The sequence below is a fragment of the Scylla paramamosain genome, chromosome 7 (genome assembly GCF_035594125.1).
Source record: "Scylla paramamosain isolate STU-SP2022 chromosome 7, ASM3559412v1, whole genome shotgun sequence".
NCBI lineage: Eukaryota > Metazoa > Arthropoda > Malacostraca > Decapoda > Portunidae > Scylla > Scylla paramamosain.
This window is the reverse complement of record NC_087157.1, coordinates 13,600,001-13,614,733: the sequence shown is the minus strand read 5'-3', so window position 1 is coordinate 13,614,733 and position 14,733 is coordinate 13,600,001. Positions and strand designations below refer to the sequence as shown.

Genomic DNA, 14,733 nt, shown 5'->3' with positions numbered 1-14,733 from the left:
GAGAGAGAGAGAGAGAGAGAGAGAGAGAGTGTGTGTTTCAAAGGACGGGTTTACAAGTTCTGAGCAATTACCATATTAATGTGAAACTTGGAAACTCCCAAAATTGTAAATTGTTAACCAGCGCATGGCAGCTGAGACATGGTTATTAGTGTGTGTGTGTGATAATAATAGTAGTGGCAGTAATAGTAGTAGTAGGAGCAGGAGGTGGAACAACAATAATAATAATAATAATAATTACAACTTTATGGGGGATGAATTTTATAGCAACCTGTGTTAATAATAATAATAATAATAATAATAATAATAATAATAATAATAATAATAATAATAATAATAATAATAATGTTATAAAAAAATTTATTTATCAAAATGTAGTGCACAGCACAAGGTACAGTTACTAAAAAATCTTGATTTACAAATTAATAGAATATCTACATTGGACCCATAATCTTATCATGAACAGCTATCCTGCTACAAAATTCATCCCATAGAACTGTTTGTATATGACTTCACTGGGTACACACTGGCTACAACTGACCTGTGGTGTGTGTGTGTGTGTGTGTGTGTGTGACAAACAAACAAAGAGAGGAAGATATACACACACACACACACACACACACACACACACACTGACTGACTGATTCTCACTTGCTTCCTGATGTTGTAGGTATAGGTAAATGCACATGTCTGATGTATGTTGTGCTGATTAGATATATGTGTTTTAAATGTTGTTACTTATGTATTCATTTTACCACCTTTAGGATACCTGTGGGAAGTAGAATCAATCTTTCCTTTAATTTCTTAAAATAACTGTTTAATATTAAATCAAAATTAAGAACTCAATTTTTATTCTTGGGATAGATCAAATGCAGTTACTAGAAAGTACATCAAAACATCTATTTGTACAATACTTGATACATTAGTAAATCTTCCCACATATTCCCATATACCAAGAACTGATGATGGCAAATGCCAATCATGAACCACATCTGGAGCAGCCACACACCTATTAAAGAAACAAGAATATCTCATACCGAGATTTCTAACAGGTTCTTGGTAACTAGCTACACTCCATACTTATGACCATCCTCACAAATTGCTTAAACAAAATTATGCATTACTCTGAAAAAAATTACTAATGTATCAAATGCTCTCAGTTATGACAACTGAATTCACAGTATGTACATATCAAACATACACCCTTACCATGAAAGTACAATGAGGAGTAAGAAACATAAGAAAGTAAAACCTTCCGCCATTCAGTAAGTCTGTGTGAGATTTTTGCTCGTTATGTCAAGTACTGTACAAACTTTTAACCTCAATGACGTGAAATAAAGGAATCCACAACTCTATACATGAAGAATATTTGGCCAACAGTCAAAAGGAATTAGAGTTATGAAAAGCTGAAACAATTTATGAGAGAGAGAGAGAGAGAGAGAGAGAGAGAGAGAGAGAGAGAGAGAGAGAGAGAGAGAGAGAGAGAGAGAGAGAGAGAGAGAGAGAGAGAGAGAGAGAGAGAGAGAGAGAGAGAGAGAGAGAGAGAGAGAGAGAGAGAGAGAGAGAGAGAGAGAGAGAGAGAGAGAGAGAGAGAGAGAGAGAGAGAGAGAGAGAGAGACTTTCAGATGTTTGGAGGAAAGAAGAGCATCCCTAGCCCAGGTTCCACCACATTTCCAGAACCTGTACCTGCATGAGTCAGGGACCTGTAAGACCAGTATTACACAGGGAGCACAGCCTTCTTGAAACTGCTGGTCCTTTGTGGTGTTTCTCTCACACATCTCTCACACATCTTGGTTGCAAGAAATTCTGAAGAGGAATTTCCCCAAACCCCAGCTCAGTGGAGGTGTTGCAGTAAAGGCCTTGGTAATGCCACCTCCATTACATTATATTTTGGCAAACTTGTTTTCAATGGATAATTTTCTTTTGACAAGGACTTCTCCACCAAAATTGTGTTGAAGGAAATGCTTTCTGTGTAACAACAGCTTGAGCAGTCTTCCTAATTCACCTGACACCCTTATACATACAAAATACAAATCTGTAAGTTCAGATACAAATTTATATAAATGGATAAATAGGTAGTTATGTTTCAAAAATATTTTAAGTGAACAAACTTAATGATGTCTATTTAAACATAATATCCTTCACAAAAATACGAAAATAAAATTGAACGCAGCTAATACTTATGTGTCATATGGACTCAAAATATTAGTCTTTTATGTTCCTTTCCGCCATTTTTCAGCATGAGTGTACTCGGTCATGGGCTTCCCTCCAATGCCACACGTGCCAATGCCCACTCTCCCATTGGCAGCATCAGGTGTGGCAAATATAGACTTCTTTGTGACACCTTTCAGCTTCTTTGTCTGACAGTAAGAAAATGAGAGAATGCTCATGTTAATATTCCTGTGATTGGAATGTTCTATTTTTCTTTTATCTGTAAGAAATACTGTTTACAAGTGTAAGCTTTGCTATTCATTATTGTTTGTCACAGTGATTGATGCTCTATTCATCAACAGTGGCAACAACATAGTCAAGTCACAGACTTCACCCATATGAGCACACATCAAGGCAACATAATTTAAGTTCGGTTTTTCTAAGTTTAAATTTCTTTACAATAAAATACTATTAAGAAAAGCTCCCAGCCCTCCACTCCTTTGGCTTTTAGTCACCCACTGCAACTTGTCCCATATTTTGGGATTGTCTAATAGTCCACAAAGATAATCACCTAGGATGGCTGCAATAAAAAGTTAAGGAAGGTGGCAATGCCACATCCCACACAACAAACAACTAAAAAATGCATCACTTCACCATCTAAACTTTGTTTTTTAGTTCATATGCTTCTACTGTTCCAGTAACCTATATCTGACAATTACAAATCTACACAAACCTGCAAGATCCATTTTCTATGTACCACGCTGCCATGTCTCTTAAAAGCAGGATAGACATAGCAAGGTATTTACAGTTAGCAACACGCGCGATTAGAACTCCCGCCAATGTAAGCGTCACATTGCACAAACTGGTAACTTGCTCTTTCTCAGTCTGAAAAAATCTCCTGGGAGAAGATAACTACATGACAACTTAAGTTAGCCCCTCATATGTTTTTGACAGCATGGAATAATGGATTCAATGTTTGATATATTGACAGGAAGAGTTATCTTTTATGACTGCTTCTTGCTTTGACTAAATGGTTGTGTTAGATGCCATAATTACATAGTACAAGTGTTAGAGTTTCACTGGAATAGTGAAACAAACTGAAAAAATAAACCATATACTCGTAACTATTGCAATGAAAAGACTGAGTGCATTGGTGAAAAGGTGGGACACAAGGATGTGCCTCATCACAAACATAACGGTGGGCTGTCCCAAAATGTTTGACATCACCTTACATGGTATCAAGAGACAGTTAAAGGTATATCCTCAGCTTACAGCAAAACACTTAAAAAAACAAACATTTTGGAGCAGCCCATCACCATGTTTGTGATGAAGCACATCCTCACATTCCTCATCATGCTATTTCTTCACCAACACACTCACAGTCTTTTCACAGTAATAGTTATAATATTTTGTTTTCATTTGTTTCACCATTCTATGTAGTGAAACTCTAACACTCATACTACATAATCGTGGCCTGTCCATTTTCCAGGCGTTGCACATCATTTCAGTAGAACACTTTGTGTAAAACAAACACAGCTGTTTTGATAGACAAAGGAGAGGTCACAAAAGATATCTCTCTCTTATGTCAATATGTCAAACACTGAATCTGTTACTTTATGCTTTCAAAAACATATGAGGAGCTAATCTAAGTTGCCATGTTTTTTTTTTTTTATGTAGGAAGGATACTGGCCAAGGGCAACAAAAATCTAATAAAAAAAATGCCCACTGAAATGCCAGTCCCATAAAAGGGTCAAAGCAGTGGTCAAAAATTGGTGGATAAGTGTCTTGAAACCTCCCTCTTGAAGGAATTCAAGTCATAGGAAGGTGGAAATACAGAAGAAGGCAGGGAGTTCCAGAGTTTACCAGAGAAAGGGATGAATGATTGAGAATACTGGTTAACTCTTGCATTAGAGAGGTGGACAGAATAGGGGTGAGAGAAAGAAGAAAGTCTTGTGCAGCGAGGCCGTGGAAGGAGGGGAGGCATGCAGTTAGCAAGATCAGAAGAGCAGTTGGCATGAAAATAGCAGTAGAAGACAGCTAGATATGCAACATTGCGGCGGTGAGAGAGGGGCTGAAGACAGTCAGTTAGAGGAGAGGAGCTGATGAGACGAAAAGCTTTTGATTCCACCCTGTCTAGAAGAGCAGTATGAGTGGAACCCCCCAGACATGTGAAGCATACTCCATACATGGACGGATAAGGCCCTTGTACAGAGTTAGCAGCTGGGGGGGTAAGAAAAACTGGCGGAGACGTCTCAGAACACCTAACTTCATAGAAGCTGTTTTAGCTAGAGATGAGATGTGAAGTTTCCAGTTCAGATTATAAGTAAAGGACAGACCGAGGATGTTCAGTGTAGAAGAGGGGGACAGTTGAGTGTCATTGAAGAAGAGGGGATAGTTGTCTGGAAGATTGTGTCGAGTTGATAGATGGAGGAATTGAGTTTTTGAGGCATTGAACAATACCAAGTTTGCTCTAACCCAATCAGAAATTTTAGAAAGATCAGAAGTCAGGCGTTCTGTGGCTTCCCTGCGTGATATGTTTACCTCCTGAAGGGTTGGACGTCTATGAAAAGACGTGGAAAAGTGCAGGGTGGTATCATCAGCATAGGAGTGGATAGGACAAGAACATGGATAGGACATGTAGTTATTTTCTCCCAGCAATTTTTTTTCAGACCAAGGAGCGAGTTGCCAGTTTAAGCAATGTGATGCTCACATTGGCAGAAGTTTTATTCACCTATGCTGCTGACTATATTTTAGGTTAGTGGAGAACTGAATCTGCCTTCCTCTATGTCTTTGTCTTACCATAGGGAAGAGGATTCTCACTTCCCTCAGTAAATATCTTAGTTGCATTATATGATATGTAGGGAATGCTGAGATACTTACCTGATGTTCTGTGCCTCAGGGCTGGCTATATGGCTATCCATCCAAGGTGACTACTATTCTTTTGCCTTCATCTTTCAGCTATACTTACAACACAGACAGAATACAGAGAGAAGTCATTAAACTTGACACATCTATGAGTGGCCATCATAATCTGGTTGCAAACATCCACACAAACATTTATGGCAACTTACACATCTAACTTTGGTTGAGAAAGCCAGCCACTTGGCCTTGTCTGCTTCATGAGCTTCTTCTATCTGCTTTTGTCTGTCATGCTTACGTTGTTTCCTTTTCTTGGCTTGCTGACGCTGTGCTTCTACCACCTTCCTCCTGAAATATAATTTGACTTTAAAAAGCAATACACTACCAAAGAATTTTTCTTGATTAATGTTTGAAAAAAAAAGCTTTATTTCTTTCAAAACATCTGTGTATCTCTATTGCCTGATCCCTGATGATGCTGAGGGGTAACTGTAAAGTGATTCAGCTTTCTAGCAATTAGAGATAGAGAGGCATGTCAATCCATCTGTTTTCAGCCAAGCAACTTCTTAAAACATGTTTAAAACAATTAATTCTTTGTGGAAGTTTACATGATCTTTAAGCAATGGTGCACTTACTTATTTTTGTCAGAATCCCCAAAGCCTGGCCGGTGCAAACCTTTCTTCTCATTTGGGATGCGTTCCTTCAGCGCAGACAAGTTGGTTACATCAGAGTTTCCAAAGCCATCGAAGGTTATTGCCACCAGGCCATCATCTGTTATGGCATCAATTACTGCATCATACCTACAAAAAAAGTTGAAAAATTATTTCTAATACTCAAAAATCATGAAAACAAGAAAGATGCTAGAAATGTTACTAGAGAGCCAATTACCAATAAATGATGATCTTTAGAAATTATGAATTATTTCCTATGCTGCTCCCAAATGAGCCTCCATTCCTTGTATATATCAACCTATGAAGCAGGATGAATTAGAACACCAGTCTTTAATCCCTGAATCAAGGAGCATGAGAGTCAACATTTTACAATATACATGTATAGGCTAAATTACACAGTGAAGCCATTTGATATATGTACACCTGATACCTCTAACACATCACCAACAACTCTCACCACTAAAGGAAATGGGCAGCAACCATCTCCTTAATTCTTCCCCTTCAGTGACAACCAGTGCCAATGAGACAAAATGACTGGACAGGTATTAACTCTTGGAGAATTTGCCCCAAGCTCCAGATACAGATAATGTATATCTTTTCAACTCTTACCGTTACCTTAAAGTGATGTCACCTTCCAGGCTTGATCAGTTAGCTAGTGTGGGGCCTTGACAAGACAGTGACTGACTTGTCAACTCACCACAGTAAATAACACACCTGCCAGGCTGCGAGATAAAAGCTGCTTATTATGGACCGTAATGCAGTAGCAGTATTTGCGAAATAAAGAGCCTCTTAATCCTTGGATTCCCTACAACACTTAGATGACTATTAGTTGAGTTTATATGACAAAGTTTGTGGCAGGGAAATGCCAACAATGTTCATTGCTTCAAATGTAGTATATGCTATTTGTATTTTCACCTGATATCATCTTTTCCTACACAGAATGCTCTGTGATGTGCTGGCTACATGACTAAAAAAATGTTCAAGATCTTGTGAGACTTACCACTGTGAATCTTCGGACCACACCGCCATGCACTTGTCTCCAACCTTCCATGCTCTCACAGCTCCAGACTCTTTGCTGCTCCCCTCACTGGTAACACCTGCAGCTGCTGTTGAGGAACTTCCTGTGAAAAATAAGAACATTATAATTCATAACACATGAAAAATCTGTAATTACAAGTTACAGAAATTACTCAAGATATTTCATCATTGCTGACAGTCCACCCCTGCCTCAGTGGCTGAATCAAACTTCTGACCAACTCCTTCCTCTTCCGAAATTCAGGAGACAAGGCAGTGATGCATCTCAACTGCTTCAATGCTGTTGTTCCTGTCACTTCATGACTCTAACTTCTTCCTAGGGTTATGAGCAAGATCTAACTCTCCCACCAGGAAACTGCTCTAACCCACCATCAAATACAACTTTTTGGCTGCAAGCTGAGTACTGTACTACAAGAGTTATCTGGCCCCAGGACAAACAGAAAAGACTACATCAAAAGTATTCTGAGGATCAAGACCAGGAAGAAGAAAACACAATAAAGAAAACTGATATCAGGCATACTGTCAGAAGGTGAAGGTGAGTGAGGGTTAAGTCCCAAATCATACATCTTTGGCATACTGAAAAATGTACCAGAAGTGGATGATGTACAGACCTTGTGTTTCAATCAAGTTCTCTGTGAGAGTGATGACCTCCAAAAGATCTCTCTTGAGTTTGACCAGTTCGGCATTTGTTGGATCTGAGGTCAAGGCTGCCTCAACCTTCAAGGAAAATAAATCATGTAAGTACATTTGATAATAAAAGCTAATATAAAACTAATAAATTTCCTTAAAGTTGTAATTACCTATACAAGATGTAAGACAGTATCTTAATTCTTAAACAACAGTGCAATTCATCAAAGCCTATTCTATCAGCCATGATTATTGATAAAACACAATATCTAATGTGTGCTCAAGGAGAGATTCATTAAGTTCCTGTGGTTGTAGTTGTGTACATATATAGATGGCATTATGGAGGTAATGGATAAGTAGTGGATGCAAGAATACAGCTCCAATACCTCATTAGGACTGTTTTCAAAGGTCACAAAGATAAATGGAAAGGTTTTCATATATATATATATATATATATATATATATATATATATATATATATATATATATATATATATATATATATATATATATATATATATATATATATATATATTCCCATTGGTATTGTACAGGTTTGAATATAAAACTGGAACCATCAAAACACTCTTGAGAACCTTGATACCATATACTAGAGTATACAAGTATCTTCATGTTGGACACAGTCCCAGCTGTGTCCGCCACCCTCCTGTGTTTCTCGCCTGTAATTTTTGGCGGGATCACTTGTGGCATCCTCCCGCATGCCTTGTCTCCTTGACAGTCTCAGGTAGTTTTGGGCCCAGACTCAGCAGGATGGCACTCTCTGTACCTTTGCAGTTCTTTATAATATATAGCAGCCTAGTACCAGTGAATTTCCTTGGCACCCTTCAGCAGCATTACTGGAAGCACCTCACCCTCTACAACCAACAAAACAAGCATACAGCAAGTTAAAACTAGAACATATGGTAGTAGCGGAAGGATGGAGGATTCTTCTGCCCACATGTCTTGCCTGCTCACCAGCTACTCCAGCATCCATTGATGCCTTAGCTGTTCTTCTGTTACACTACCATGTCTACAGTGCCTTCTTCAGCTGCTTCTGGGCCTCTGTCAAGCTTTCTACTGCCTGCCTGCCTATCAGCCTGTGTTCCGATACGACTTCAAGCCATCACTGACGCATCTCACCAGCTGTAGCCACTCTTCCTGTTATTTCAAGACTGGACTATTCAAGCTGTCACTGATGCATCTCGCCAGCTACAGCTGCTGTTCCTGTTGTTTCAAGACTGGACTCTTCAAGCTGTCACCAACGCATCTTGCCAGCTACAGCTGCTGTACCTGTTTCAAAACTGGACTTTTCAAGCCATCACCAATGCATCTCAACTGCTTCAATGCTATTCCTGTCACTTCAAGACTTAGAACTTCTCAGCTGCCAGTCTTCACTTCAATATTGCATCAACAATTGCTTTGGTGCCACTGTTCACGTCACTTCAATTTAGGATTTCTCAGCCATCAGTCTTTGCACTGTCACTGTGTGAATTATTAGTGTATTGCCAGTGCAGTGCCATTTTTGCAATTTATTTGGCAAAGAAATGCCATATTATGTTTGTCTGCTGTAAGGGTGCAGCTGAGGTGTAGCCGTGCATTGTACAAGCATCTTTGTGTTGGACACAGTCCCAGCTGAGTCAACCATTCTCCTGCACTTCTTGCCTGTCATTTTTGGCAGGATCATTTGTGGCATCCTCCCAGGTGCCTTGTCTCCTTGTCAGTCTCAGCTGAGTCTCTGATACCCTCAAGGCCCAGACTGGGCAGGCTGGTGCTTTCTGTATACAGCAGCCTAATACCACTAAGTTTCCATGGCACCCTTCAGCAGCACTCCTGGGAGCACCTCATCCTCTACAACCAACAAAACAAACAAACAGCAAGTTAAAACAAGAACATGTGCCTATTGAAATAACTCAGGATGGTACACCAAAATGTTTAAGAATATAACCCAATTACCTTTTTTACATACCCAATCCAGCAAAAGTTCTTAATTTCATCAGTCTACTAACAAAACATTAATACACCCTGGTGTACCTGTTGGTTCTATATAAGTCCTTTGTTCTGCCAAACCCTTGACTAACACTACTTCCAACAGACTGACATGCATGCAGACTTAAAGTGTCCTATTATTTCACAGGCAATTACCTTTATTTGCTTGACTGGCTTGAGTAACAAGATATACTTTGAATGTTGATTTTCATGCCTTAAGATCTATTATCCCAACATTATACAACAGCTTTTCACCTGAGTTACAAAGAATTATTAACATGAAAACTGTAACACAAAACTGAATGCTTATTAATTCTTGAAATGTTTTGATTATCGATTATTGAGGAGCATCCAGTGTGATTCTTCACCTGATAGATGATGAATAAGATATAGGGATCCCATAGGGCACTTCAGCAGTGGGACCAGATAAACAAGAATCACAAGTAAGCAAACAAGCCAACCAGGTGAGTAAACTAAGTGAGAATGTGTTGTTATGATAAAGACGCATGATAAGAACTTGGATTGTTTAAAGGTAAATAAATATAATTAATATTTGGAAGGTAATGACTGATAATCCATACTCCCACTAGGTTAACTCAACTAGTTGGCTACCCCTTGTTAGCACATAAGATGACAATAGAAGTACAATGCAGAGGTACCTAAGGGCACCATGCATCTGCAGGAATGCCAGTCAATATAATTCTATTACAAGACTGAGAGTTGGTAAAAACAACGACTGAGTTGTGTACCATATGCAGAGTACTGTTGTATGTACATAATGTATAAATTATTATGAGATCAGTGAATACTACTACAGATTTATATTTTTCGTACTGATTAGGTTAGGAGACTGGTTAGTAATATGACAATGAAGCCATTAACTCCATGAGGAGCAGGGAAGGACTACATGAGGGGATTAGGGAAATAACCTTAGTCTACTGATTTCCGGACAGTGGCTGTTTATTTCTGGGTAAAAATGGGATGCTTTTCCCACTCGTGATTTACACAATGAAGAAATCAGATGTAAAATTAATGAACTGAATTAATCTAAACATAACCGATCCTAAACTCTCGGCTGAAAACACTAATGTTACTTCAATATTATCTCTCCATTAATAAAATTTGTAGGAAAGGAAAAAAGGAAAGCAAGAATCGTCCCTTCCCGAAAACGACCATAATAAAATATACTATCATACCTTTACTTCCCTCCATATACATGTGTCTGCTAGTTCGTGGATACCTAACCAGGTCTTCAAGCTATTGTTGGAGATGGAATTCGTCTCTTACCTGTTCTAATTGGACTTTATAGGTGTGCAGGCTCTGTCCCAGACCTTCCGCCATTGTGTTTGTTTACACTGGTGGTGCTGCTGCAGCCAGGGACCAAGACTTCCGCTCCCCAGAAACACTCAACGTTCTCAGCCCATAACCAATATCATTACTTCTGGTGCTGACATCTTAGTGCTCTGCTGAAATAATTGTACATATAAATCCTGAAAATTATTGTAAGGGTTATCTGTACCATTTGACGCAGGTTATAGTGAGAAAACAAAGAAATACTATATCTGCTTCTGAGAACTACTATCATTCTGGTCGAATATATTGCGGAACCAGTGTTTTAAGATATTTTCCTAGTTTTAGAGGCTTTCTGGTGTGGTAAAGTATGATGGAGAGCTTTCTAGGGAGTTTATGAAAGGCAAGGAGTTTTAGGGAATTAAAGTTTTAAAGATGAAAAGTAAAAACTAGTTGATTAATTATGTTGTACACTGAATGAGCTTCATTTCAGAACATGCAGGGTGGGAAGCGACATCCATCAGGCACCTTCGCACTACTAAGAAATACAAAATCCTGGTCTCTTTTGTTTTCTCGATTAAGAATATATATATATATATATATATATATATATATATATATATATATATATATATATATATATATATATATATATATATATATATATATATATATATTACAGTATGTCGATAATTGTCTACTGGAGGAGCTTCATTTCAGAATATGCTGAGGGTGAGGAGCGGCATTCATCACAGCACTATCAAATGAAACTGGAAATCCTCCTTTCCTTTGTTTTATCGATGAAAAACCAACGATAGCATGTTGGTATTATGATCATTTCATGATTATTTCAGGCATGCATTCTGAAGTACCCTTGAGTGCAGATACTCACCCTACAGCACACAGCGTTCAAAGCCAGTGTCATCCTGTTGGGTCATCCTGTTGGGTGTTGCAACTCACTTTAGTAGTAGTAGTAGTAGTAGTAGTAGTAGTACTTTCTTTATGTAGGAAGGATACTGGCCAAGGGCAACAAAAATCTAATAAAAAAAATGCCCACTGAAATGCCAGTCCCATAAAAGGGTCAAAGCAGTGGTCAAAAATTGGTGGATAAGTGTCTTGAAACCTCCCTCTTGAAGGAATTCAAGTCTTAGGAAGGTGGAAATACAGAAGCAGGCAGGGAGTTCCAGAGTTTACCAGAGAAAGGGATGAATGATTGAGAATACTGGTTAACTCTTGCGTTAGAGAGGTGAACAGAATAGGGGTGAGAGAAAGAAGAAAGTCTTGTGCAGCGAGGCCGCGGAAGGAGGGGAGGCATGCAGTTAGCAAGATCAAAAGAGCAGTAAGCATGAAAATAGCGGTAGAAGACAGCTAGATATGCAACATTGCGGCGGTGAGAGAGAGGCTAAAGACATTCAGTTAGAGGAGAGGAGTTGATGAGACGAAAAGCTTTTGATTCCACCCTGTCTAGAAGAGCAGTATGAGTGGAACCCCCCCAGACATGTGAAGCATACTCCATACATGGACGGATAAGGCCCTTGTACAGAGTTAGCAGCTGAGGGGGTGAGAAAAACTGGCGGAGACGTCTCAGAACACCTAACTTCATAGAAGCTGTTTTAGCTAGAGATGAGATGTGAAGTTTCCAGTTCAGATTATAAGTAAAGGACAGACCGAGGATGTTCAGTGTACAAGAGGGGGACAGTTGAGTGTCATTGAAGAAGAGGGGATAGTTGTCTGGAAGGTTGTGTCGAGTTGATAGATGGAGGAATTGAGTTTTTGAGGCATTGAACAATACCAAGTTTGCTCTGCCCCAATCAGAAATTTTAGAAAGATCAGAAGTCAGGCGTTACTACTACTAATACTAATACTACTAATACGATTAGCTACTACTACTACTACTACTACTACTACTACTACTACTACTACTACTACTATCCATGTTGCTGTTGGCTGCAGAGAGAGAGAGAGAGAGAGAGAGAGAGAGAGAGAGAGAGAGAGAGAGAGAGAGAGAGAGAGAGAGAGAGAGTTCACAGATCACAAAATAGGCACTTTAATTCTTCTTAGATAATTCAAATCACTTTTATGTAAATATATTTATTTGTGAAAAAAAAAAAAAACGTATGCAAAAATATATACGTATACATTCTTATAGAAAAGATACAAAACTATATGCTATACAATATACTCTGTAAAGAAAATATATAGACTCTTATGAAAAGCGTAATAGTACATAAATTAATGATGATAATGACTAGGCGAGTTTGGAAGGAGTCACAGAAAACGATATCCAGGTGAGAGGGAAGCTTAACCAATCATTCCTCCAGTTGACAAATAAAACAGGTGGAACAGATGAGCGATAAAGGCACGAAACAGGTAATCGCAGTTCACCTCAAGGAAAATGATAACCACGATGAAAGGAGGACTTAACTAATCATGCCTGCAGGTGGTGTAGGAAAAAAAATTAAATAAAGATAAGGGATGAAGAAAAATGAAAGAAAAAGAAGAAAAGATCGTAATTCATAAGGGCAAGATTGGAGAAGCGTCTTATCCTCAACATATGGGAGAAGAGACAAGGATGCCTATTATTAAGTTGAAATAGATTCTTTCTCTCACAGACGATGTTCCTCTTAGTAATACTGCGCCTGACCCTCAAAGGTGTAGGTGGGGTGGAACCCAGTCTCATCAGCGTAGTAATTGACGGTCATGAGGCGGGAGTCAGCCAGAAGAACATAGTAAGTGCCGGAGGTATAGGCGCCTTCACGTCCCTCCTGGTGGCCGAACCTAACTGGGTTGTTGTAAGGGTCAGCGGCATCCACTGTATAGGCGAAGTTGTACGCTGGTGGTGTGTATTCGTAGTCGTTTCCAAGGTGCTGTGGCGCGGGGGTGGCGGCAGCGATCAGAGCGGCCAGGAGCAGCAGGACCTGGAAAAACGACCACGTCATTGACCCTTGAGTGCAGCAAAGTGACTGACTGGAGCACTTAACGGCAGCGAGGAAACAAGGAATATGGCGACAGTGTATTGGGAAGAGGACTACAATAGAGAAAAACCTATTTGAACTATGGAAACAAAGCAGAAGATATGCTAAAAGAAATAGAGGGGCGAAAGTGAAGGTGGAAAGAAAACGATGCACTGGGTTCGACCTGAGGGTGAAGAATGTGGAAAAAAGACATCGTATAAGTATGAAGCCAGTCGTTGACGGCGAAAGAAGAGGAGCATAAAGTTGAATAATAAGTGGAAGGTGAGAGGACACATTTCATCAAACATCAGCATCTGCTTCAACATGAACCCTTCCTCAATGCAGTAAAAGCAGTCCAAGGAACACACAAGAGGTAACGCGTAAACCAGCACTGCATTCACCTTCATACTGGCGGAGCGGCGAGTGTTGTGGGGAGATGTGATCCTTACAAGGGCTGCCGAGAGACTGATACCATTCTCTCATACACTTCGTCTTTATATACTCTCAGCAAGCAGCAGCGGGTAGGGAAGGGCACTGGTTGGGAGGGAATGAGTTTTTCACCCTCCCCTTTCCCTCTTTCGTATTTCTTGCAGGTGGTTTTGTCCCGCGGTGAAGGTGTTGGCTGCGTATGAAGGCGGCTCCTGTTCTTCGTAAATGCTGCGGGATCAGCTTCTGCCTCTCAGTGAAGGAGGTGATTATTGAAATAAGATGAGCGCCGGCAGTGTGAAGCGGCAGTGGTGTTGATGATAGGTGGCGGTGATTGTGGTCGTGGTTGCGGTGATGGGTGGCGGTGACAGTGGTGATGGTGACAGATGAGGTTGATTGGTGATGATACTACTGGAATGGTGATGATGGGGGCATGGTGTTTGCATTTACGACAACAGCACTACTACTACTACTACTACTACTACTACTACTACTACTACTACTACTACTACTGATGATGATGATGATGATGATGATGCTGGTAGTGTTACTGGTGATAATAATGCATGTTTTTAAAGGGAGCTTTCATCATACAACCCGAAGGAGAAACAGACGTGTCGCCTAACCTTTCTATTCGTGCTCCACTGAAACACTCATTTACGCATTTGAGTGTTCGTCTGCACCAAGGTCTATAAATGTCTCTGTATGCCTTGATCAGTACTATGCGAAGCGTGTGGAGG

The 14,733-nt window shown here is 39.7% G+C and overlaps 2 protein-coding genes across 2 annotated transcripts in view; both read right to left on the bottom strand.

Moving 5' to 3' along the window:
• Nucleotides 1-831: 831 nt before the first annotated feature.
• LOC135102106 (survival of motor neuron-related-splicing factor 30-like) lies at nt 832-10,766 on the bottom strand. Its single transcript, XM_064006879.1, has 6 exons — nt 10,611-10,766; nt 7,322-7,427; nt 6,676-6,796; nt 5,640-5,804; nt 5,220-5,355; nt 832-2,357 (listed from the first exon to the last, which is right to left on the bottom strand). Exons 1-6 carry the CDS (start codon nt 10,662-10,664, stop codon nt 2,211-2,213), a joined length of 729 nt encoding a protein of 242 aa, XP_063862949.1. The 5' UTR covers nt 10,665-10,766; the 3' UTR covers nt 832-2,210.
• Nucleotides 10,767-12,688: 1,922 nt separating this feature from the next.
• LOC135102107 (pro-resilin-like) overlaps nt 12,689-14,733 on the bottom strand; it is a 2,450-nt gene continuing 405 nt past the window's right edge. The window contains exons 1-2 of the mRNA XM_064006880.1: nt 13,969-14,733; nt 12,689-13,531 (exon numbers count right to left, since the gene is read on the bottom strand). The exon at nt 13,969-14,733 is cut by the window's right edge and continues 405 nt beyond it. Of these exons, the coding sequence (XP_063862950.1) occupies nt 13,238-13,531; nt 13,969-13,974 (300 nt within the window). The 5' untranslated portion in view covers nt 13,975-14,733 and the 3' untranslated portion in view covers nt 12,689-13,237. The remainder of the gene's footprint in view (nt 13,532-13,968) is intronic.

Excerpts from the sequence above, each read along its gene's own strand:
- LOC135102106 (XM_064006879.1), bottom strand. The coding sequence starts at position 10,664 with ATGGCGGAAGGTCTGGGACAGAGCCTGCACACCTATAAAGTCCAATTA. Across the intron at positions 6,797-7,321 it reads GAACTTGATTGAAACACAAG|GAAGTTCCTCAACAGCAGCT; the intron begins GTCTGTACATCA and ends TATTTTTCACAG. Across the intron at positions 2,358-5,219 it reads TCTCAACCAAAGTTAGATGT|ACAAAGAAGCTGAAAGGTGT; the intron begins GTAAGTTGCCAT and ends TCTTACTGTCAG.